The 26,237-nt window shown below is 49.0% G+C and overlaps 1 protein-coding gene across 1 annotated transcript in view; it reads right to left on the bottom strand.

Moving 5' to 3' along the window:
• Window positions 1–4,157: 4,157 nt before the first annotated feature.
• sart1 (spliceosome associated factor 1, recruiter of U4/U6.U5 tri-snRNP) overlaps window positions 4,158–26,237 on the bottom strand; it is a 44,222-nt gene continuing 22,142 nt past the window's right edge. The window contains exons 14-20 of the mRNA XM_059955220.1: window positions 24,114–24,224; window positions 20,590–20,677; window positions 19,640–19,730; window positions 13,202–13,337; window positions 6,119–6,208; window positions 5,257–5,378; window positions 4,158–4,298 (exon numbers count right to left, since the gene is read on the bottom strand). Of these exons, the coding sequence (XP_059811203.1) occupies window positions 4,280–4,298; window positions 5,257–5,378; window positions 6,119–6,208; window positions 13,202–13,337; window positions 19,640–19,730; window positions 20,590–20,677; window positions 24,114–24,224 (657 nt within the window). The 3' untranslated portion in view covers window positions 4,158–4,279. The remainder of the gene's footprint in view (window positions 4,299–5,256; window positions 5,379–6,118; window positions 6,209–13,201; window positions 13,338–19,639; window positions 19,731–20,589; window positions 20,678–24,113; window positions 24,225–26,237) is intronic.

Below are 26,237 nucleotides of genomic sequence, written 5' to 3'. Positions count from 1 at the left end.
AGGCATGCTCCCCAATCCAGACAACGTCCTTGTAAATCTCCTCTGCAGCCTTTCTATGGCTTCCACATCCTTCCTGTAGTGAGGTGATCAGAACTGAGCACGGTACTCCAAGTGGGGTCTGACCAGGGTCCTATATAGCTGCAACATTACCTCTCGGCTCTTAAACTCAATCCCATGGTTGATGAAGGCCAATGCACCGTACGCCTTCTTAACCACAGAGTCAACCTGCACAGCTGCTCTGAGCGTCCTATGGACTCGGACCTCAAGATCCTTCTGATCCTCCACACTGCCAGGAGTCTTACCATTAATACTATATTCTGCCATCATATTTGACCTACCAAAATGAACCACTTCACACTTATCTGGGTTGAACCCCATCTGCCACTTCTCAGCCCAGTTCAGCATCCTATCAATGTCCAGCTGTAACCTCTGACAGCCCTCCACACTATCCACAACACCCTCAACCTTTGTGTCATCAACAAATTTACTAACCCATCCCTCCACTTCATCATCCAGGTCATTTAGAAAAATCAGAAAAAGTAGGGATCCCAGAACAGATCCCTGAGGCACCCCACTGATCATGCAGAATATGACCCGTCTACAGCCACTCTTTGCCTTCTGTGGGCAAGCCAGTTCTGGATTCACAAAGCAATGTCCCCTTGGATCCTATGCCTCCCTACTTTCTCAATAAGCCTTGCATGGAGTACCTTCTCAACTGCCTTGATACATATACACTACATCTACTGCTCTTCCACCATCAACATGTTCAGTCACATCGTCAAAAAATTAAATCAGGCTCATAACCTGCCCCTGACAAAGCCATGCTATTCCTGATCATATTATCTCTCTCTAAATGTCTACAAATCCTGCCTCTCAGGATCTTCTCCATCAAGTTACCAACCACTGAAGTAAGACTCACTTCTCTATAACTTCCTGGGGTATCTCTACTCCCTTTCTTGAATAAAGGAACAACATCCACAACCCTCCAATCCTCCGGAACCTCTCCCGTCCCCATTGATGATGCAAAGATCATCGCCAGAGGCTCAGCAATCTCCTCCCTCAGTAGCCTGGGGTACGTCTCATTCGGTCCCGGCAACTTATCCAACTTGATGCTTTCCAGCATATCCTCTTCCTTAATGTCTACATGCTCAAGCTTTTCAGTCTGCTGCAAGTCATCACTATAATCACCAAGATCCTTTTCCATAATGAATACTTTACTTCAGTATTCACTAAGTAGCTCTGCTATTTCCTCCAGTTCCATACACACTTGATAGGTCCTATTCTTTCACATCTTTTGCTCTTCACACACTTGTAGAATGCCTTGGGGTTTTCCTTAATCCTGCCCACCAAGGCCTTCTGAAGGCCCCTTCTGGGTCACCTAATTTCCTTTTTAAGATCCTTCCTGTTAGCCTTATCATCTTCTAGATCTCCAACATTATCTAGCTCTGAACCTTTTGTAAGCTTTTCTTTTTCTTCTTGACTAGATTTATTACAGCCTTTCTACACCATGGTACCTGTACCCAACCATAACTTCCCTGTCTCATTGGAACGTACCTATGGAGAACTCCACACAAATATCCCCTGAACATTTGCCACATTTCTTCTGTACTATTGCCTGAGAACATCTGTTCCCAATTTAAGCTTCCAATTTCCTGCTTGATTCCCCTTACTGCAATTAAACGCTTTTCTAACTTATCTGTTCCTCTCTCTCTCCAAAGCTACCATACAATTGTGATCACTATCTCCAAAATGGTCTCCCACTGAGAAATCTGACACCTGAACAGGTTCATTTCCCAATATCAGATCAAGTACAGCCTCTCCTCTTGTAGGCTTATCTACATATTGTGTCAGGAAACCTTCCTGAACTCACCTAACAAACCCCACCCCCATCTAAACCCCTCGCTCTAGGGAGATGCCAATCGATATTTGGGAAATTTAAAATCTCCCATCACGACAATCTATTATTACACCTTTCCAGGATCTGTTTCCCTATCTGCTCCTCGATGTCCCTGTTACTATTGGGTGGCCCATATAAAAACATCCAGTAAAGTTATTGACCCCTTCCTGTTCGTAACCTCCTCCCACAGAGACTCCGTAGACAATCTCTCCATGATGTCCACCTTTTCAGCAGCCGTGACATTATCTCTGATCAACAGTGCCACGCCCCCACCTCTTTTGCCTCCCTCCCTGTCCTTTCTGAAACATCTAAAACCTGGCACTCGAAGTAACCATTCCTGCCCCTGAGCCATCCAAGTCTTTGTGATGGCCACCACATCATATCTCCCAAGTACCGATCCATGCTGTAAGCTCATCCACTTTTTTTTCACAACACTCCTTGCATTAAAATAGACACATCTCAAACTGTCGGTCTGAGCGGGTCCCTTCTCTATCACCTGCCTATCCTCCCTCTCGCACTGACTCCAAGCTTTCTGTTTGTGAGCTAACCTCCTCTTCCCCAGTCTCTTCAGTTTGACTCCCACCCCCAGCAATTCTAGTTTAAACTCTCCACAGTAGCCTGAGCAAACCACCCACCAGGATATTGGTTCCTCTGGGATTCGAGTGCAACCTGTCCTTTTTGTGCAGATCAGTCCTACCCCAAAAGAGGTCCCAATTTTCCAGAAATCTGAATCCCTGCCCCCCGCTCCAATCCCTCAGCCAAGTACTGATCCATTCTAAGCTCATCCACTTTGTTCACAATATTCCTGGCATTAAAATAGACACATCTCAAACTGTCCATCTGAGTGTGTCCCTTCTCTGTCATCTGCCTATCCTCCCTCACACACTGTCTCCAAGCTCTCTATTTGTGAGCCAACCGCCTCTTCCCCAGTCTATTCAGTTCAGTTCCCACTCTCCCAATAATTCCAGTTTAAACCCTCCCCAGTAGCCTTAGCAAACCTCCCCGTCAGGATATTGATCCCCCGGGATTCAAGTGCAACCATTCCTTTTTGTACAGGTTACTTCTGGCCCAGGAGAGGTCCCAATGATCCAGAAATGTGAATCCCTGCCCCCCCTGCTCCAATCCCTCAGCCACGCATTTATCCTCCGCCTCACTCTATTCCTATACTCACTGTCGTGTGGCACAGGCAGTAATCCCGAGATCACTACCTTTGCGGTCCTGCTTCTCAAATTTTAGAGGCATACATCGAGTGGACAGCCAGAGACTTCTCTCCAGGGCAGAAATAGCTAATCTGAGGGAGCGCAATTTTAAGGTGACTGGAGGAAAATATAATGGAGGATGTCACAGGCAAGTTTATTTATTTATTTATTTTAAAAGGAGTAGTGGGTGCATGGAATTCTCCGCCAGAGGTGGAGAAAGGAAAGTAAATGATTGAGAAATGGAGAACTATGCAGGAGGGGAAAGGTTAGATCAGGGGTTCCCAATTTATTTTATGCCGTAGAGCCTGACCATTAATTGAGGGGTCTGGGGACTGTTAGGGTAGGTTAAAAAGTTTACAGTATCATGGAGTGAAGGGCCTGTTATGTTTGATGACCCTGCAGTTCTGTGGCGTGACAGCCTGGATGAGCAAGTTTCGGCCGTTGGCAGAGAGAACAGTTGGCCACAGTCTCTTCCAGGTTCAGCGAAGAACCCTTCTCGCACCCCCCGGCAGCCAATGTCGGAGCTCTGTTGCTGTTCTCCCCTCCCCGCCGTGTCGCAGAGCCGGAACCGTGGCTGAAACCTGTGCTCTCCAGAGGGAGGCGCGCTCAATGTAGCACCCAGCGACCCAGGTTCAATTCCTGCTGCTGTTGGTAAGGAGTTCGTACAGCCTATCCTCACTGTGTCCGCGAGGGTCTCCCCCGGCGTTCCGGAGCAGCAGTTTAATTCGTTGGGCTGGAGCGGCCTTTTGCTGCGCTGAATCTCCAAAGAAGCTCCTCAGATTCTGTGCCCAAACCAGTTTCACCAGGAAGCAAAGAGAACGGCCCGAGAAAAGAACAGCCTCGAGTTTCAACACAGCTGACTGAGAAAAACTGGACGGTCCACATTATTGCTCGGAATATCTGCCCTGGGAGAGGTGGTCACGGAGGAGGAGCACACAGAAAATACTGGATGAACTCAGCAGGCCAGGCAGCATTCCTGCAGGGGAAATAACAATTGACGTTTGGGGCCAACACCCTTCAAGACTTCATCAGGTCAGAGACACTCCTCAAACACACAGCCGTTTAGGAAAAAGAAAGCTGCTTTTATTAATATACACAGTAAAAGGATAGAGACAGAGAGACCAAGTCACACAAAGACAAATCCAAATCCTCGCCAGCCCCAGTTCCGACACTCGCCCGAGATTCACTTGGTGATTGTGTTTCTGTAAAAGGAAGAAAAGTCATGAAACAGGGGCTCGGAGAACAGCAGACGCAACGCAACGCTCACCCAGAAGACCTGCCACGAAGCATCGCCCTCCACCCAACGGCTGGCCAAGACGCTGTGTGGCCAACACGGGTCCGGATCACAGACACAGCAGCCCCCACCCCACCCAGAAAGGGCCACACATGCACTTCCTCCCCCCCCTGCCCACTATAGTAGTAGTCTCTCGAAGTCCAAGGAAGACGAATGTGTTGCGCAGTTAACGTCTGTGTGGACACATATGACTTCAAAATGGGGGAGAATGACCGGAATTCTCACCCCTGGAGAAGTTATCGGACAGATAAACCATTGGGAGCTCATGGGGGGGGGGGGTCTTCTTAACCCAGGGGGTGGTGCGGGTGTGGGTGTGGAACGAGCTGCCAGCGGCAACGGTTAGATGCTTGGGTCAGTATATGGACAGGACGTGTGTGGCCCAGGTGTGGATTGGCAGGACTAGGCAGACTAACAGTTTGGCGTGGAGCAGATGGACCGACTGTGTTGAACAGCTCTCTTGAGGGCCGTGGGGAACTGGCACCTCCCATTTTGTTACTGACCCCTGGCCCCATAAGGCACAGAAGCAGAATTAGGCCAATGAGTCATTCATGGCCCACTTATTCTCCCTCTCAACCCCATTCCCGTCTTCTCCCTGTAACCGTTGCTGCCCTTCCTAATCAAGAACCCATCAACCTCCACTTTAAATACACTCAACGACTTGGCCGCCCACAGCCGATGACTTCTACAGATTCACCATCCTCGGGCTAAAGAAATTCCTTATCTCCGTTCCAAACAGCCACTGGATCTCCACTACCCCCCGACAAAACCAGAGCTGACGGGATCGCGGACAGTCGTGGGGCCAGCTCGGGTGAAAAGCGCTCCCTGCCCCGACCGAGGACCACCCGCCCTGTCCCAGGCTCACGTACACGTTCATGCTCTTGCCGCTCCCGCTGAGGACGATGTACGGCGTCTTCTGCGCTTTCTGCTTCTCCTGCAGGAGGGCCACCGTGCCGAGGGGCGTGTCACTGGAGCTCATCTTCCTCAGCAGCTGCATGGGGGTCGGGGAAACGCAAGGTGGGTCAACCATCCTGCCCAGGGCCTCTCCCATCCACCCACAGGGTCCCCGACAGTCTCCCCGTGGCGGGCGTGTCGATCACGGGACACGAGAAGCAGGCAGGTACAGACCACAAAGGATCTCTGCAGGCGCTGGAAATCCAGAGCAACACGCACAAAGTGCCAGAGGAACTTAGTAGGGCAAATGAGGGGGGGGGGGGGGAATAAACAGTCAATGTTTCAAGCCAAGCATTCTCTTCAGGACTGGAGAGGGAAGAAGCCAGAATAAGGTGGGGGGGGGGGGGGGGGCAGGGAAGAGCAGGAGTTCAAGCTGGCAGGTGGGTGGGTGCGGTAGGTGGGATAAAGTAAGAAGCTGGGAGGTGATAGGTGGAATTAGTAAAAGCCTGAAGGGTGGGGGGGGGGGGGGTTAAACCATGGGGAAAAAGGGAAGGAGGAGGGGCACCAGATGGGCAGGTGAGAAAGGATGGAAAAAGAAGGGTAGAGGAGGGAGAAATAGCTAAATGTTACCAAAATTGATATTCACACATCAGGCTGGAGTCTACTGAGATGGAATACGAGGTATTGCTCCTCCAGCCGGAGTTTGGCCTCATCACGGAAGCACAGGAGGCCACGGGGAGAGCGGTTTGAAAAGGGTGGCGACCGGGAAAGATGCTGGGCCTCGAGGCAGAGAGGGGCTGAGGAAGCAGGGTGGGACAAACGCAACGCGGCACTCACGTGTTCCTCCTCCAGCTTCTTCATCCGCTTTTCCGTCTTCATTTTCCCCGAGCCCTTCCCGTGGAAGCGGTGGGAGAGCTGCCGGAACGCCTGGAGTTTTTTTTTCCGGGGCAAGATGGCAGACCGTCAGTTTACATCTCAAAATAGATTTGCAGATGACAGAAGCACAGGTGGGGGGCAGGTAGTGTTGAGAACAATAATAGACAATAGGTGCAGAAGTAGACCATTCGGCCCTTCGAGCCTGCATCGCCATTTTGAGATCAATACCCTGTTCCTGCCTTGTCCCCCTATCCCTTGATTCCCCTATCCATAAGATACCTATCTAGCTCCTTCTTGAAAGCATCCAGAGAATTGGACTCCACTGCCTTCCGAGGAAATGCATTCCAGACCCCCACAACTCTCTGGGAGAAGTTTTTCCTTAATTCTGTCCTAAATGACCTACCCCTTATTCTCAACCATGCCCTCTGGTACTGGACTCTCCCAGCATCTGGAACATATTTCCTGCCTCTATCTTGTCCAATCCCTTAATAATCTTATATGTTTCAATCAGATCCCCTCTCAATCTCCTTAATTCCAGCGTGTACAAGCCCAGTCTCTCTAACCTCTCTGCGTAAGACAGTCCTGACATGTCAGGAATTAACCTCGTGAATCTACGATGCACTTCCTCTACAGCCAGGATGTCCTTCCTTAACCCTGGAGACCAAAACTGTACACAGTACTCCAGGTGTGGTCTCACCAGGGCTCTGTACAAATGCAAAAGGATTTCCTTGCTCTTGTACTCAATTCCATTTGTAATAAAGGCCAACATTCAATTAGCCTTCTTCACTGCCTGCTGCACTTGCTCATTCACCTTCAGTGACGGATGAACAAGGACTCCTAGATCATGGGACTTCGAAGGCAGGTGCAATACAGCGTAGAGAAGTGTGTAGTCATGCTCTTTGGCAGAAAGAATAAAGCTGTGGATAATTTTCTAAACCGGGACCAAATTTAGAAATCAGAGTTGCAAAGGGACTTGAGTGTTGTTGTGCAGGATTCCCTGAAGGATCATTTTCAGGATAAGCCAGTAGTAACGAAGGCCAATTCTATGTTAGCATTCGTTGAGGGACTGAAATATAAAAGCAAGATCAGATCGCATTCGTGGATTTGGAGCCCCCACTCTAAGAAAAGATATGGCGAGGTTCCAAGTTGAAAAGATTCATGTATGAGGAGTTTAATGGATCTGGGGCAGGAGGTTAAAACAATTGGGGGACTGGGGAGAAATATTCAGGAAACCGACTGAATATTTGAAAGGCCTAAATAGAGTGGATGTAGAGAGGATGTTTCCGATCGTGGGGGAGTCTAGGATGAGAGGGAACAGCCTCAGAATAGACAGAGGTCCCTTCGGAATGAAGACGAGGAGAATTTCTTCAGCCAGAGGGTGGTGAATCTGTGGAATTCATTGCCACCGATGGTTGTGGATGCCAAGTCATTGAATGTATTTAAATTCAGAGCAAGAAGGGTGTGAGTGAACTGCTGATCTTTTGGAGCAGAGAGTTTTTAACTACTCATGTTAAAGAGAGGCGAGACTGCGCAGCTGTGTGATGTCAGCCAGTAGAGCACGAGAGGTTTAAAAAGAAGGCAGCCATATCCAGCGGGCAGCGTCGGGAGTGGTAGGGCTTTGGCTCAACAGGCTTAGGCAGTAACAGGACGAGGTGAGGTAGGAAATGTGTCTGTGAGGCCAGTTTTCTGTGCTCGGTGTCAGATGAGGGAGATCCTGGAGTTCCCCAGCCTCCCGGACACCCATATCTGCACCAGGTATGTCGAGCTGCAGCTCCTGAGGGACTGAGTTAGGGAACCGGAGATGCAGCTTGATGACCTTCATCTGGTCAGGGATAGTGAGGAGGTGATAGAGAGGAGTTACAGACAGGTGGTCACTCCGGGGCAACAGGAGACAAACAAGTGGATCACAGTCAGGAGGGGGAAGGGGAAGAGTCAGGTACTAGAGAATACCCCTGTGGCTGTACCCCTTGACAATAAGTACTCCTGTTTAAGTACTGTTGGGGGAGACAGCCTACCTGGGGGATGTGGCAGTGGCCTGTTCTCCAGCACAGAGGACGGCCCTGTGGCTCAGAAGGGTAGGGAAAGGAAGAGGAAGGCAGTAGCGATAGGGGACTCTATAGTCAGGGGTTCAGACAGGTGATTCTGTGGACGCAGGAAGAAAACTCGGATGGTAGTTTGCCTCCCAGGTGCCAGGGTCCGGGATGATTCAGATCGCATCCAAGATATCCTGTGGTGGGAAGGAGAACAGCCAGAGGTCGTGGTACATATTGGTACCAATGACGTAGGTAGGAAAAGGAAAGAGGTCCTGAAAAAAGACTACAAGGAGTTAGGAAGGAAGTTGAGAAGCAGGACTGCAAAGGTAGTAATCTCGGGATTACTGCCTGTGCCAAATGACAGTGAGAATAGGAATAGAATGAGGTGGAGGATAAATGTGTGGCTGAGGGATTGGAGCAGGGGGCAGGGATTCAGATTTCTGGATCACTGGGACCTCTTTTGGGGTAAGACTGATCTGCACAAAAAGGACAGGTTGCACTCGAATCCCAGAGGAACCAATATCCTGGTGGGTGGTTTGCTAAGGCTGCTGTGGAGAGTTTAAACTAGAATTGCTGGGGGTGGGAGTCAAACTGAAGAGACTGGGGAAGAGGAGGTTAGCTCACAAACAGAGAAAGTTTGGAGTCAGTGCGAGAGGGAGGATAGGCAGGTGATAGAGAAGGGACCCGCTCGGACCAACAGTTTGAGATGTGTCTATTTTAATGCAAGGAGTGTTGTGAAAAAAAAGTGGATGAGCTTACAGCATGGATCGGTACTTGGGAGATATGATGTGGTGGCCATCACAAAGACTTGGATGGCTCAGGGGCAGGAATGGTTACTTTAAGTGCTGGGTTTTAGATGTTTCAGAAAAGACAGGGAGGGAGGCAAAAGAGCTGGGGGTGTGGCAAAGCTGATCAGGGATAGTGTCCCAGCTGCAGAAAAGGTTGACGCCATGGAGGGACAGTCTACTCTGTGGGTGGAGGTTAGGAACAGGAAGGGGTCAATAACTTCACTGGGTGTTTTTTTGTAGGCCACCCAATAGTAACAGGGATATCAAGGAAGCAGATAGGGAAACAGATCCTGGAAAGGTGTAATAATAACAGATTGTCGTGATGGGAGATTTTAATTTCACAAATATTGATTGGCATCTCCCTAGAGCGAGGGGTTTAGATGAGGTGGAGTTTGTTAGGTGTGTTCAAGAAGGTTCCTTGACACAATATGTAGATAAGCCTACATGAGCAGAGGCTGTACCTGATTTGGTATTGGAAAATGAACCTGGTCAGGTGTCAGATCTCTCAGTGGGAGAACATTTTGGAGATAGTGATCATAATTCTATCTCCTTTACAATAGCATTGGAGAGAGATAGAAACAGACAAGTTGGAAAAGCATTTAATTGGAGTGAGGGGAACTATGAAGCTATCAGGCAGGAAATTGGAGGCTTAAATTGGAAACAGATATTTTCAGGGAAACATACAGAAGAAATATGGCAAATATTCAGGAGATATTTGTGTAGAGCTCTGTATAGGTACTTTCCAATGAGACAGGGAAGTTATGGTAGGGTACAGGAACCATGGTGTATAAAGGCTGTAATAAGAAGAAAAGCTTACAAAACATTCAGAGAGCTAGGTAATGATAGTGATCTAGAAGATTATAAGGCTGCTAGGAAGGAGCTTAAGAAGGAAATTAGGAGAGCCAGAAGGGGCCATGAGAAGGCCTTGGCGGGTAGGATTAAGGAAAACCCCAAGGCACTCTAAAAGTATGTGAAGAGCAAGGGGATAAGATGTGAGAGAATAGGACCAATCAACTGTGACAGTGGAAAAGTGTTTATGGAACCGAAGGAGATAGCAGAGGTACTTAATGAGTACTTTTTCTTCAGTATTCACTGCGGAAAAGGATCTTGATGACTGTAGTGATGATGTGCAGCAGACTGAAAAGCTTGAGCATGTAGATATTAAGAAAGAGGATGCGCTGGAGCTTTTGGAAAGCATCAAGTTGGATAAGTCACCGGGACCGGATGGGATGTAACCCAGGCTACTGAGAGAGGCGAGGGAGGAGATTGCTGAGCCTCTGGCGATGATCTTTGCATCATCATTGGGGACGGGAGAGGTTCCTGAGAATTGGAGGGTTGCGGATGTTGTTCCTTTATTCAAGAAAGGGAGTAGAATAGCCCAGGAAATTATAGACCAGTGAGTCTTACCTCAGTGGTTGGTGAGTTGATGGAGAAGATCCTGAGAGGCAGGATTTATGAACGTTTGGAGAGGAGTCATCAGCATGGTTTTGTCAAGGGCAGGTCGTGCCTTAAGAGCCTGATTGAATTTTTTGAGGATGTGACTAAACACATTGATGAAGGAAGAGCAGTAGATGTAGTGTATATGGATTTCAGCAAGGCATTTGATAAGGTACCCCATGCAAGGCTTATTGAGAAAGTAAGGAGGCATAGGATCCAAGGGGATATTGCTTTGTGGATCGAGAAGTAGTTTGCCCACAGAAGGCAAAGAGTGGTTGTAGACCACTTGGATCATATTCTGCATGGAGGTTGGTCACCAGTGGGTTACCTCAGGGATTTGTTCTGGGACCCTTACTCTTTGTGATTTTTATAAATGACCAGGATGAGGAAGTGGAGGGATAGGATTAGTAAGTTTGCTGATGATACAAAGGTTGGGGGTGTTGTGGATAGTGTGGAGGGCTGTCAGAGGTTACAGCGGGACTTTGATAGGATGCAAAACTGGGCTGAGAAGTGGCAGATGGAGTTCAACCCAGATAAGTGTGAGGTGGTTCATTTTGGTAGGTTAAATATAATGACAGAATATAGTTTTAATGGTAAGACTCCTGGCAGTGTGGAGGATCAGAGGGATCTTGGGGTCCGAGTCCATAGGACACTCAAAGCAGATGCGCAGATTGACAGTGTTGTTAAGAAGGCATACGGTGCATTGGCCTTCATCAACCGTAGGAATGAGTTTAGGAAACGAGCTATACAGCTCGTTTACAGCTATATCGGACCCTGGTCAGACCCCACTTGGAGTACTGTGCTCAGTTCTGGTCGCCTCGCTACAGGAAGGATGTGGAAGCCATAGAAAGGGTGCAGAGGAGATTTACAAGGATGTCGCCTGGATTGGGGAGCATGCCTTATGAGAATAGATTGAGTGAACACGACCTTTTCTCCTTGGAGCGATGGAGGATGAGAGGTGTCCTGACAGAGGTGTATACAATGATGAGAGGCATTGATTGTGTGGATAGTCAGAGGCTTTTTCCCAGGGCTGAAATGTTTGCCACAAGAGGGCATAGGCTTAAGGTGCTGGGGAGTAGGTACAAGGGTGATATCAGGGGCAAGTTTTTCCACACACAGAGTGGTGGGTGTGTGGAATGCACTGCCAGGGACGATGGTAGCAGCGGATTTAATAGGGTTTTTTTAAGAGACTTTTAGATAGGTACGTGGAGCTTAGGAGAATAGTGGGCTATGTGCTAGGGAAATTCTAGGTAGTTTCTGGAGTAGGTTACATGGTCAGTACAATATTGTGGGCCGAAGGGCCTGTATTGTGCTATAGGTTTTCTATGTTTCTATGGACGTGGGTAGCTTCACTTGACTAAGATTAGTCAGGGCGTCAAAGGTTACGGGGAGAAGGGTTGAGAGGGATGATAAAGCAGCCGGGATGGAATGGTGGAGCAGACTCAATGGGCCAAATGGCTTAATGCTGATCCTTTGGCTTATGGGTTTATTTCATCCCGAGTTGTGGGGGCCAGGTGAACAGAATGGGAAGCATTGGTGAGTGATTCCCCCTCCCGTTCCTGCAAATCCACTCCAGCAGAAAGCAGAAACCCAAACGCCTTCATAGAAGTCCATTCTGCCCTCTGCTCCTTGCTAGCTCCCGAATCAGTACAATCCCCCTCCACCTCTGCAACTTATTCCCTCCCCACCCTCCAACCTGCCCATCGACTCCACTTACACCCGTGCTCCCGTTAACGTACAGTGATTTACGGAGTCCATCGATCGCAAGGGATTTGCAGGAGGGAACTGGAGCATCTGGGAGAAACCGCAGCCGTCACAGGGAGAACGGACGGAGCTGGAGCGGAGAGGCAGTGACACAGAACATTCACCTTCTCCACCATGAGCATCGCAGTTAATGGCCAGACAACACACCCGAAATTCAATATATTGGAAATAGACTCAGTGGCCACTGTGAGGCACCTCTTGGACCCAATAAAGTGGCCACTGAGTGTACGTTCGTGGTCTCCTGCTGCTGTAGCCCGTCCACTTTAAGCTTCGACGAGTTGTGTGTTCAGAGATGCTCCTCTGCACACCGCTGTTGTAACGTGTGGTTGTTTGAGTTACTGAACTGGGCAAGGGCTAACTCTGAAGGGATGAGGCAGGAACTAGCGAGAGTGGACTGTAAACAGATGTTCAAGGGTGAAAGCACAGAAGGAATGTGGAGGAAGTTTAGGGACCACTTGGGCTGGGTTCAGGATAGGTTTGTCCCACTGAGACAAGGGAAAAAAATGGTAGGAAAAAGGAACCATGGCTGACATGTTTCACGTGGGGCAACTCGTCAAGAGAAAGAAGGAACCATATGTTAGATATAAGAAGCAGGAGGGGCTCATGAGAAATATAGGGTAGCCAGGAAGGAGCTTAAGAAAGGACTGAGGACAGCTCGAAGGTGGCATGAGAAGCCCTTGGCATGTAGGATTAAGGAGAACCCCAAGGCGTTCTATGCGTATGTGAGGAAGAATGACAAGAATGAAGGTGGGGCCACTAAAGGATAAAGAGGGCAACATGTGCCTGAAGGCAGAGGAGGTTGGGCAGGTCCTAAATGAATACTTTGCTTCAGTACTCACAAGTGAAAACATCCCCATCCCTGTCAAGAATGGCATTTATCCCCCGGGGCGCCCAACGGTCCCGGAACACCTCTATGCTGGACACATGATCCCTCTCCAAGAATTCTCGAGAATGGACACATGCCCGGACAGAACACAGCGGAACCACGCTGCTCCCCAGCCGCTCCCAGGACCTTCTCCTACCTCTTTAGGAGTCAGTCTCCTCCCCGACTCGTCGACGTAGTCGATCTTCACGTCGGGCCGGTACCCTTCCTTCTCCTTGAACTCCTGCGTGAAGCCGCGATACTCCTCCCGCCTGCTGTACTTGTCGTCTATTAACCTGCACCAAAGCACCACGGTTAGAGTCCACAGCTGGGCCGGATAGACCCCCACCATCTGCCCTGGAGATCATCATGCCTCGGATTGGGGCTGTTCAACCCCACCTTCTGCAGGCGTCGACCGAGCTTCCGCTGTGGGGGGCTCACATCCCTGTGTCATCGGGCAAGTTGTCTGGGTGGTTTATGAAAATTATGAAAGGGATAGACAAGGCAGAGGCAGGAAAGTAGTTTCCATGGTAGGTGAGACTAGAGCTAGAGCACATAGCCTCAAGATTCAGGGGAGTAGACTTAGGACAGAGATGAGGAAGAACTGCATTTCCCAGAGAGTGGACAATCTGTGCAATTCTCTGCCCAGTGAAGCAGTGGAGGCTACCTCAGTAAATATATTTAAGACAAGGCTGGATAGATTTTTGCACAGGGTTATGGGAAAAGGCAGGTAGGTGGAGATGAGTCCATGGCCAGATCAGCCATGATCTTATTGTATGGTGGGGCAGGCTCGACGGGCCAGATGGCCGACTCTGGTCCCTATTTCTTATTACCCATGTTCTTATCGTTAAGGTGTTGGTCTTCAATAATCGGGGGCCTAATTTCAAGAGGCACGAGGAGTAATGTTGCAGCTCTATAAAACTCTAGTTAAACCACACTGAGAGGATTGTGTTCAGCTCCGGTCACGTCATTATAGGAAGGATGTGGAACCTTTAGAGACGGTGCGGAGGAGATTCACCAGGATGCTGCCTGGATTGGAGAGCACGTCTTGTGAGGGAAGGCTGAGCAAGCTAAGGCTCTTCTCTTTGGAGAGGAGGAGGATGAGGGGTGAGCTGATAGAGGTGTGCAAGATAAGAGGCACAGATTGAGTAGATAGCCAGAGGCCTTTCTCCCCAGGGCAGAAATGACTAATACAAGAGGGTATTAAGGTGTCCAGAGGAAAATACTGGAGATTGGCGGAGGTAGTTATACGTACGATACCGTGCCAGGGATGGTGCTAGATGCATGCAAGGACCTCACGGACAGGCACATGGATGAAAGAGAACTAGACGGCTCTGCGGCAACATTCCCTCGAATTTGCAAAGATCAGTGTGTGCAAAACATTCTTTTGTCCAGTGACAGCAGGGTGCGTGCAATGAATAATTTCCTCAGTCAGAACAGGACAAATAAGCCAGTTCTGAGATCTGCAGAGGGATCGTCTCAAACTCCACATCGGTGGCACCGCCCGCATCAGAAACCCGAAGGGGAAATGCGATTGTGCAGGGTTGTGAAACAAACTGAACACGCAAACGAGGTAGAGGGTGACAACCTTCTATGTGCAGTTTAAATTCCTTCGTGCGCCAGTGGCAGGAGATGCGAGCACAGGCACACCTTAGCGGTCCTTCCCGCTGGCGAAGACCATAGGAGAGATGGAGCAACGCGTGCGCGCACACAGAACTCTGGAGGAACTCGGAGAGTCGGGAAGTGACTGCGGAGGGAAATGAACAGTCGGCACTCCGGACCGAGAAGCTACGTTTATGACTGCTGGAGGAACTCGGCAGGTCAGGCAGCACGTGGGGGGACGGGACCCTGTCGAAGGGTCTCAGCCCAAGTCTTTGACTGTTTGCTCCCCCTCCACAGATGCTGCCTGACCTGCTGAGTTCCTCCAGCATTTTGTCTGTTGCCTGCTTCACATTCACTGGCTCCTTCACTGATGAGAGCCTCCTTACCGGCAGCTAGAGAAACTGGGCCTCAGGCCCAACACCCTTCCCCCATCGGGGAGCACTCTCGCCCGGGTGGGTATGACTCCAATGACCCAAAAGAGTTCAACACCATCCGATCAGCCTGCTTGATCGGCACCCTGTCTGTCCTTCTAAACGCTCCCTCCCTCTACCGCCGACCACAAAATGCACCGCATGCAGGCCGCCTGGACTGCCCCAGGGGAACACCACCGCCCACTCTTCCCCCTCTCAATCACACATGCCCAAACTCGGAACTGCATCGCCTTCCCTTCACCATAACTGGGTCGAAACCCAGGAACCCCATTCCTAACAACAACGGAGGCCACGACGGGACGCACCGCTTGCTAAGGCAGACAATATTCCATCTGGGCAGTCTCCAACATGACAGCAGCAACATCGCTTTCTCTCAGCAATTTCTCATCCTCCCCCCTCTCTTTTCCCATTCCGGCTCTCCTCTTACCCCTTCTCTTCTCCTCAACCAACCGATCACTTCCCTCTAGTACCCCCTCTTTCCCTTTTCCTCCTCAGTCCACACTCAGAAATATAGAAAATCTACAGCACAATACAGGCCCTTCGGCCCACAAAGTTGTGTCAAACATGTCTCTGCCATAGAAATTACTAGGGTTGTTCATAGTCCTCTATTTTTCTATACTTTTGTCAACTTCCTTTTTCTTCAGCCCTTTCCCTCTTCCACCTATCACCTCCCAGCTTCTTACTTCATCCATCCCCCCCACCCTGCTCCACCTATCACCTCCCAGCTTCTTACTTCATCCATCCCCCCCACCCTGCTCCACCTATCACCTCCCAGCTTCTTACTTCATCCATCCCCCCCCACCCTGCTCCACCTATCACCTCCCAGCTTCTTACTTCATCCATCCCCCCCCACCCTGCTCCACCTATCACCTCCCAGCTTCTTACTTCATCCATCCCTCCCACCCTGCTCCATCTATCATCTGCCAGTTTGTACTCCTCGCCTCCTAGCTTCTGTCCCCTTCCTTTCCAGTCCTGATGGAGGCTCTTGGCCCATAATGTTGACAGCCTATTCCTCTCCACAGATGCTGCCTGACCTGCCGAGTTCCTCCGGAATTTTGTGTGCGTACTGCTCCGGATTTCTGGCATTTGCGGAATCTCTTACGGTTTCAGTAGCAGGCAATCGTTTGTTGCTGGGGTTCCCTTTGCTCCCCTCGGAGCTAATGACAAACACTTGCAAGGAAAATCTTGGGAACCCTTTGCAATCACCTGGTTTTCTGCATTAATTACTCGTAAAATGTGGCCTGATCTTCATCTAGCTCATAACAACACAATCTGCCTAAACTAATAGCACACAAACAATTGCACTTCTTCTCATCAATACTGAGTACAACATTTAAACGATCACAGTCTCGGTTCAAAACAGTACATGAACCTCTGGGGTAATAGATAAGACTCCATTTTTCTTTCATCCCTATGCCCATCTAAGAGTTCCGTACATGACTCCACCACCATCCCTGGCACGTTTGAAAAATAACTACCTCCGCCAATCTCCTATATTTACCCCCAGACACCTAATAGCCTCTTTGGGAAAGAGTCTCTGGCTGCCCACTCTATGTCTAAGATTATCCTGTACACCTCTAGCAAGTCACCTCTCATTCTCCTTCGCTACAAAGAGAAAACCCTCACTCGCTCATTAGACATGCTCTCTCATCTAGGCAGAATCCTGGTGGATTGCCTCTGCACCCTCTCATAAGGAGACCAGAACTGAACACCATGCTCTCAGTGTTTTATAGAGCTGCAACACTACCTCTTGGCTCTCGAAGCCAGACCCAGTCAGACCCCCCTATTACTGACAGACTTTACTGATCCCAAAGGAAATGACAGCATCACAGGAGCATTACAAATATTAGTGTAAAGAGGGTTTCTTCTTTTTGTTAACTAGCAGGAATGCTAATTTACTGATAACGAGAATGGTATTCCTTTGTAAACCAAATGGGGATTAATGTTCTTTCTTCTGAGTCTGTAAGCTTTTGTTGACGGGCTTTTGGGCAGATCGACGCGAGGGGGTCGAGAGAGAGGACGCAATGCTCTAAGCTGGGCGAGGATCGGACCCCAAAGGGGGGTCCGAGGCCGGGAGATTCTCCGAGGGGGGGGGGATGAAGCTAGATGTGCTTGGTTGACCACTCGGAGGGTCCTGAGCTGTTTGGAGAGTCGGGGAGTTCGGAGGGTCCTGAGCTGCGAGTCGAGGAGTTCGGAGGGGAGTGAATGGTGGCCAGAAGACTTCAGTAATTGAGCTCCAACGGCTGTGCACGAAGTGGTTTGGATTTTGATAAGTTTGGCGCCTTTTCTTTAATTTTCTCTTCATATATACTGTATCATTATTAATCACTTAGTTATAGTAACCTTTATAAATTGTACTCATTTAATCGCATATGGTGTACTGTCTGTTTTTGGGCGAGGCGGGGACATCACACAGCATCCACACCAGCTGATTACCCAGTTTGGCGGGGCCGAAGGCTGCTCCCCCTAGACGAGAATGAGCTGAGCGAGCCTGAGGCGACCCAAGGGGTTACATTAGAAGTAAGAAAGAATTTTTAAAAAAAGGTCTACAAGGTTTACAAGTCAAAGACTACAAGATTTACAAGTTGACACGGATAAGATAGTGGTGAAAGAATTACCGTAATATTACACAGCAGAGGGTGCACATTCACACCGTCCGTGGAAAAGTGATGGTAAGTTGGCACGGGGAGTCCGCAACAGCAGGGTGTGGTAAACAGAGCTTAGTAACAGTCCAACAGGAGGGGATCACCACTTCCCCGGCTACAGGTCGAATCATTATAGAGCCTAATGGCTGAGGGTAAGAATAACCTCACAATGCTTTCTGCAAAATCTCTTTGGAGTTGGGTGTTCCAATCAATGAGATGAGATTGGAGGTGTGGGTTATAGAGGTGGCCTGCCCTATGTAAAATATAGACACACGAAGACAGAGCCTGCTCTCATCAAGAGAGATCTATTTATGTGCACCATGCCCCGATCTAAACAATTTTCAGAGGACCTTAGAAGAAATGTAGAGATGTTAAAAGTTAAAGTCTGCCCCGAGCCTTGTAGGCTCATCAGGCCGGTGCTTATGCCAGTTTCTGTGGCGTGAAGCTCTCCCCCCCCAACCCCGACAGGACGCCAGTCTATCGTGAGGTTAACCCCCAGCATTTTTTTTTGCTGGCACCCATTTTCAGCTGGGTGGTTGAGTGCCTTGCTCAAGGACGCCCACGCTGCCTCAGGCTGGGGCTCGAACTCACGACCTTCAGATTGCTAGTCCAACGCCTTAACCACTTGGCCACGTGCCACACAATTGTAGAGATGTGTCAAGCTGCAAAAGACTACAAAAGCATTTCTAAAGACCTGAGTGTTCATTAGTCCACAGTAAGAGAAATTGTCTACAACTGGAGGAAATTCAGTACTGTTGCTACCCTCCCTAGGAGTGGGCATCCTGCAAAGGTCACACCAAGAGCACGATGCGCAGTGTTGAAGGAGGTGATAAAGAACCCTGGGTAACAGCAAAGGACCGCAGAAATCCCCAGAGCTTGCTGAAGTTTCTGTTCAATGTGTTCACTACAAGAAAAACACTGAACAAGAATGGAAGGATACCACAGAGGAAACCACTGCTCTCTTTAAAAAAAAACATTGCTGCACATCTCAAGTTTGCAAAAGACCACCTTGATGTTCCACAACGCTGCTGGGTCAATGTTCTGTGGACAGATGAGACACAAGTTGAACTTTTTGGGCAGAGTTGCACATTGGTAAGTTCGGAGGGAAAGGGGCACTGCACACTAACTCGAAAACCTCATCCCAACTGTGAAGCAGGGTGGAAGGGGCATCGTGGTTTGGGGCTGCTTTGCTACCTCAGGGCCTGGTCAGCTTGCAACCATTCAGGGAACAATGAATTCAAAGTTGTATCGAGACATTTTACAGGAGAGTGTCAGGGTAGCGGTCCGTCACCTGAAGCTTAATAGAAGCTGGATGACGTAACGAGACAATGATCCGAAACACAAGGGTAAATCAACAACAGAATAGTTTAAAAAGAAGAAAAGTTGGAATGGCCAGGTCAGAGTCCATGCCTTAACCCAATTGAGATGTTGTGGCATGTCCTGAAGAGAGCTGTTAATACAAGGTATCCTGGAAATATTGATGAACTGAAACAGTTTTTAACGGAGGAATGCTCTAAAATTCCTCCTTGCCCATTGTGCAAGTCTGATCTACAGCTACAGGAAACGTTTGGTGGAGGTTATTGCTGCTAAAGGAGGTTCTACCAGTTATTAAATGCAAGGGTTCACATACTTTTCCCAGCCTGGACTGTGAACAAGTACAATTGTTTGTGTTGTTGGTTTAGGCCGATTGTGATTGTCTGTTACTGTGACTTAGATGAAGATCAGACCACATTTTATGAGTAATTAATGCAGAAAACCAGGTCATTGCAAAGGATTCACAGACAGTTTCTTGCTCTTCGCACTCCCGTTTCCAGGACCTGATCCCCACCGCTCCTCCACGTCCATCTGGGACTCAAGAGCTCTGTCCCACTGCCACAAACTTAGTTGTTAAGCTCCCGTCTACCCGCAGTAAAGACTTACATTTTATCTTCAATGGCATAAACAGTTGAAGGAAGGGTCTTGGCTGAGGACCGGACACGAGCCACCTTCTGCATCGTGGTGTCCAGCAGCCCTGAAGAACAAGAAACCAGGACAAGGACCCGTCACTAGGGGCAAAGCCATTCATTTACACCCGCCCTCTGCCCCTCCTTCAAACTTCCCCTCACAGCTGTGGAGCCGTCTGCTGGCAAAAGGAGCACTGGGGAGTGTGACTGCACTCTCCCCCTACCTAGTGGCCCACACTCCGTTCAGCAGGGTCACCGCCAACTGGATGCAGGTGAGACAGGTGGCACTCAAGACCACGCATCCTCCAGCCGCAAACGGCTCAGCGTGGAGTGGAGGTAAAAGGGGGTGGGGTGAAGCCACAACACTGGACGAGAGCCTGGCAGTTCGAAGGGTATATATTGGCAGGCCATTTGGAACATGCAATTGTTCGGTCTGCCCCCTAGTGGTCACAGCACGTCAGTGCACCCCTACCCAGCTGACTTTCTTTCCATGCTTTCTTCATAATCTTTGCCCCCTCCCCACCTTTTTCCTCCATGCCTTCTTCACAATTTATCTGTGCTGCCAGCCCCCTCTGTTCCTCAGTACTCTCTAGGGCCCACTGACCAGTCCTGTTACTCTCCCCACTTTCCCCATCTACTCCCCAGATATTCTATCCCCTCACCCACACACTAGAGGCAATTTATAGTGGCCGATTAACCCACTTACCCAGCACAAGGATGTGATGTAGCGGGGAACTAGCAAACCTAGTAGAACCACATGGGGGTCACAGGGAGAAGTGCTGGTGGTCAGGATCGAACCCAGATCTACCCACTGTGCACTGCGCTGCCCCCTTTGAATGGCATTAAAATCTTTCCTTAACCTTTTCCAGGCCCCCAGCCGCTACAGCGCGCGGCCCACGTTCTCCGCGCACAGGGGCGTCTACCCACCTTTGTTTCTGCAGAGGTGCAAAGCCGCCGCCAGCCCACAGTTCACGATGGGCTCCTCATCCAGGATGGTGGTGGATGTGGCTAAGAACTGGGAAAGGGAGGGGGGGGGCCGGGGGTGAGGGAGGGAGCAGAAATCAGAATAATGTTTATTATCACTGGCATGTCGTGAAATTTGTTAACTTAAAGACAGCAGTACAATGTAATTCATGATAAATACATACACATTGTCGATAAAAAGCATTCACCCCTCCTTGGGAGTTTTCATGTTTCATATCATTGAATTACAGAGGATTTAATTTGGCTTTTTTTTGACACTGACCAACAGAAAAAGACTCTTCTGTGTCAAAGTGAAAACAGATCTCTACAAAGTGATCTAAATTAATTACAAATATAAAACAAATTAATTGATTGCATAAGTATTCACCTCGTTTAATATGACACACCAAATCATCACTGGTGCAGCCAGCTGGATTTAGAAGTCACATAATTAGTTAAATGGAGATTTGTTTTTGGAGACCTGTGTGCAGTCGAGGTGTTTCAATTGATTGTGGTAAAAATACACCCGTATTTGGAAGGTCCGACTGCTGGTGAGTCAGTATCCTGGCAAAAACTACACCACGAAGACAAAGGAACACTCCAAGCAACTCCATGAGAAGGTTATAGTGTAAATTTGCATAGAGTAAGCCATCCTCAAAAACTGAGTGACCGTGCAAGGAGGAGACTAGTGAGAGAGGCCACCAAGAGACCTATGACAACTCTGGAGGAGTTAGAAGCTCCAGTGGCTGAGATGGGAGAGACTGCGCATACAACAACTGTTGCCCGGGTGCTTCACCGGTCACAGCTTTATGAGAGAGTGGCAAAGAGAAAGCCACTGTTGAAAAAAACTCACATGAAATCTCAGCTAGAGTTTGCCAGAAGGCATGTGGGAGAGTCTGAAGTCAGCTGGAAGAAGGTTCTACCGTATGGTCTGATGAAACCACAATTGAGCTTTTTGGCCATCAGACTAAAAACTATTTTCAGCATAAGTTGCATCATGCTGTGGGGATGCTTCACTGCGGCAGGCCCCGGAAGGCTTGTGAAGGTAGAGAGTAAAACGAATGCAGAAAAACGCAGGGAAATCCAGGAAGAAAACCTGATGCAGTCTGCAAGAGAACTGCAGCTTGAGAGAAGATTGGTTTTCCAGCAAGTGTAATATCAAAGCTACATGGTAATGTATTAAAAACAACAAAGTCAATATCTTTGTCTGGCCAAGTCAGAGTCCAGAACTTAATCCCATTGAGAATTCGTGGCTGGACTTGAAAAGGCTGTTTGCTCACGGTCCCCATGCAATTTGACAGAGCTTGAGCAGTTCTGTAAAGAAGAATGGGGGAAAATTACTGTGATAGAGACCTATCCACACAGACTCAAGGCTTCAGCTGATGCCAAAGGTGCGTCTAATAAATACTGACTTGAAGGGTGTAAATACTTATGCAATCAATTACTGTGCATTTTATATTTGTAATTAATTTAGATCACTTTGTAGAGATCGGTTTTCATGTTGACACAAAAGAAACTATTTCTGTTGTTCAGTGTCAAATAAAAAAGCCGAATTAAATCCACTGTGATTCATGGGTTCAATAGCCATTTAGAAAATCAGATGGCAGAGGGGAAACAGCTGTTAATGAATTCTGAGAAGTGAGAGAGGGGTCGTGACATAAAATTTAACCTCAGGAAGCAGCTTATGTGCAGGAATGGTGCTGAATACAATCACTGACAGAGCAATGCAAATGTTTACTTTGGGACAGGACCGTGAGAGGTCTCCTTCACTGAGTGAGGGAACATCTCCCCTGAGACAGCAGGTTCCCCTGAATTCCTTCCAACCTGGGGAAATTCATTCCGTGCCCACGAGGAGCAGGACTGCGTCCCCCACAGCCGGCCCCATCACATGGGTGGACAGCGGGCAGATAATATGTCATATCATCACAGGACAATCAGCCCGTCCACCCTGTCCTGGCCCCTTTGGTTGGAGTCTCCAATCAGGCCACGTACTCAGGACTCTCCTTTCCAGGCATGGAGCAGATTCCCTTTAGAAACCCCTGGGGCCCGTTCGCACTGTTCAGCCAGACCACAACACCAGTCTCAGAGCCTTGCTGATGTTTCTCCGTGACTACCTGCCCCCTGACGATAGAAACCATTTCCACCTGGTGATCAGAATGCCCGAAGCATCACTGGTACCAGCATACCCACCATTAAGGATGTATATACAGAAAGGTGCTGGAAAAGGGCCAGTACCGCCATGAAGGAACCCACCCACCCTGCCTCACTCCCAACAGGGTGGAGGCTACGTAGCATCCACACCAGGACCACCAGACTCAAAAGCAGTTACTTTCTCCAGGCAGTGAGGTTAATCAACACCTCCACCCTCTCACCCACCACTACTTTATTATTTCCTGCTATTGGAGTATAAAACTTGCATTGTTTGCTGTGTAACCAAAACTATGTAGTCAGCTTTGAACTTGCTATTTGCTATGCATGTATCCAATTTAGTAGCAGAATGAAATCTTAAGAATGTAGAAGACAATGGTGGGTTAATGAGAGGCAGCTAAGAGATGTAGATTAGAACATGATTAAGTCAATGGGTAGAAACAATAGAGGTCGATGTACGTGTGATAAGCAACTATAGACCGATTGGATATGCTAATGCTCCTAAACCAGGAGATTGCTATGATAAAATATGCTATGTACAAGGATTGGTGGGCAACCGGCGACTAGCTCAATGACTGTCTCAGCTTTGATTTGCAAATTAAAGTTTAATACTTCTTGAATCTTCTGCATCTCCTGGTCGTTTGTGGGGCACGAGAAACCATGACACCGCCAGACACCTTACGTACAGACACTCCTGTGCCTAGCACCACTTTACCTTTGTGTGTTTTTTGTGCTTCATCTGATCTGGAGTAGCAGCTTGTTTTCCTGTATGATTGTGTACAGGAAGTAACTAAGCAATCTTTTATCTTTCACCCCACTGAAGCCCTTTGAGATTTGGGACCTGTATTAAATTTCTGGACGCTTTCCCATTGCAGAAGGAACAGCCCAGTGCCCGAGGCGCACCCTTCTCAACATTGTTCCTCACAATATAGGCTATTCAGCCCAGTGATTCTATGCTAGCTCTCAGCACAATCACATACTCACACACTATCCCCGTAATTTATCCAAGCTCTCATCGCCGTCCCATCCCTCCCCAGATGATACTCCTCAACCACACACTGGGGGTAAATTACAGAGGGCGATTCAGCCACAGAACCCAGACGTCGTACGGGATTTAGGAAGGAACAGAAGCACCGAAGGGGAAGCATGAGGTCGTGGGCAGAGCGCGCAGATTCCACAGGAGTCGGGATTGAACGGGGTCCCTGAGCTGTGAGGCAGGGGCTCTACCCATGCACCACTGGCCTCGAAACTTCAGACTGGGCCAAACGGTCCCTGGTCCCTTGTAGCTGATGGGAAGGGGAAGTGAGCCAACAGTACTGAGCTCTCCTCAGTCACCTTACCTCGGGCTGCCTCTTCTCCTCGTCCAGGTTCACCATGCTCCAGCCCACCGTCTCGTCTCGGTCCAGCTCCATCTCTCCCTCTGACGACTCCTTGTTGTCCACCTCAAAATCCTACAGGAATCCAACAGACATCGGTTCCAGTTCGAGAGCATCAATCAACACCTCGCCTGCGCTTCACAGACAACCAGAGCACACAGACACAGAGTGAAGCTCCCTCCACACCGTCCCATCACACACTCCCGGGGTCAGACACAGAGTGAAGCTCCCTCCACACCGTCCCATCACACACTCCCCGGGTCAGACACAGAGTGAAGCTCCCTCACACTCCCGGGGTCAGACACAGAGTGAAGCTCCCTCACACTCCCGGGGTCAGACACAGAGTGAGGTTCCCCCTACACCGTCCCATCACACACTCCCGGGGTCAGACACAGACTGAATCTCCCTCCACACCGTCCCATCACACACTCCCGGAGTCAGACACAGAGTGAAGCTCCCTCCACACCGTCCCATCACACACTCCCGGAGTCAGACACAGAGTGAAGCTCCCTCCACACCGTCCCATCACACACTCCCGGGGTCAGACACAGACTGAATCTCCCTCCACACCGTCCCATCACACACTCCCGGAGTCAGACACAGAGTGAAGCTCCCTCCACACTGTCCCATCACACACTCCCGGGGTCAGACACAGAGTGAAGCTCCCTCCACACCGTCCCATCACACACTCCTGGGGTCAGACAGAGGATTATCTTTTTTTCCTGAGCTGATTTGCAGATCAATCTCAATTCAGAATCAGAATCAGAATCAGACTTTAATCGCCAAGTACCTGTACACACACAAGGAATTTACTTCCGGCAGATGTTGTCTCTCTGCTCATAGATACTTCCCTGTGCTTCTATTCCGTCACACTTGTCCATTAAGCTACAGTCGGTGCAGTTGACGCAGGGGCCAATTAACACTTTGACCTGGGTGGGGGGGGGGGGGGGGGTGAACACATCGAACATACTGACTCAAACAAGCACACAGCTCCTGCAACTGGGATTGACCTGGGGTCAAAGGAGATGTGAGGTAGCTTCTCTACCTGCCGTGCTAGTAGGATACCAATAGCCCAAAAACAGCAATGATGTCACAGCAAGTGGGTACAGGCCCTTCGGCCCAACTCGTCCATGCTGGTTTCATTTGCCTTCATTTGGCCCATCTCCTGTTGTGGCAGTGAATGGGTTAATCTTATGCGTTCACATATTGTACGGGTAGTTGAATAGGTGGGCTCTGCACTCTCCCTCAATACCAAACACAACACTTCCCTCCGAAGGGTTTCTACCCGTGTCGTGTCAATGACAGCTGCTTTTCATCTAACTTGGAAATGTATCTGCCGTTTGCTCATTCCACGCGGCCGTGTCCAAATACCGGATTTCCCCGCAGAAGCCAGCCAGAGGCCTGCACCTCCTCCAGGGATTGCAATGTTTCACGATGGAAGGGGCCTAGACGAGTGGTTTTCTGATTGCACATGTACTGTGAAGAGCTTCTGTGTGACAGGTCAGCCCAAACATAGGCATTTACAGAGCGAATTCAGTGCAGGTAAAAGTGCCAAGATGTGGAGATCAAAGGGTTATCTTTTAACAGATTGTACTGAGGCTGAAGCTGAGGGCGTGCTCCAGGCTGCATGTCTATGGACACTCTCTCCTTCTGAATGCTGTTGCTTGCTTTTACTCTTTTGCACAATTGGTGGGGTCTTTCCTATCTACGCACTTGTTCTTTTTTTTAATGGACTCTTTTGGGTTTCCTGTTTTGTGGCTGCCTGTAAGGAGATGAATCTCTAGGTTGCATAATGTTTAAATACTTTGATAATGAGTGAATATAGAAATCTACAGCACATTACAGGCCCTTCGGCCCTCAATGTTGTGCTGACCATCTAACCTACTCTAGAAACTGCCTGGCACATAGCCCTCTATTTTTCTAAGCTCCACGTACCTAAGAGCCTCTTAAAAGACCCTGTCGTATCTGTCTCCACCACCTCCACCCACAGAGCATTCCACACACACCACTGTCTGTGTGAAAGGTTTCACCCTGACATCCCCTTATACCTACTTCCAAGCACCTTAAAACCATGCCCCCCTCTGTATT

The sequence above is a fragment of the Hypanus sabinus genome, chromosome 31 (assembly GCF_030144855.1).
Source record: "Hypanus sabinus isolate sHypSab1 chromosome 31, sHypSab1.hap1, whole genome shotgun sequence".
NCBI lineage: Eukaryota > Metazoa > Chordata > Chondrichthyes > Myliobatiformes > Dasyatidae > Hypanus > Hypanus sabinus.
The sequence above is the reverse complement of the archived record's forward strand: the minus strand, read 5'-3'. Positions and strand labels throughout refer to the sequence as shown.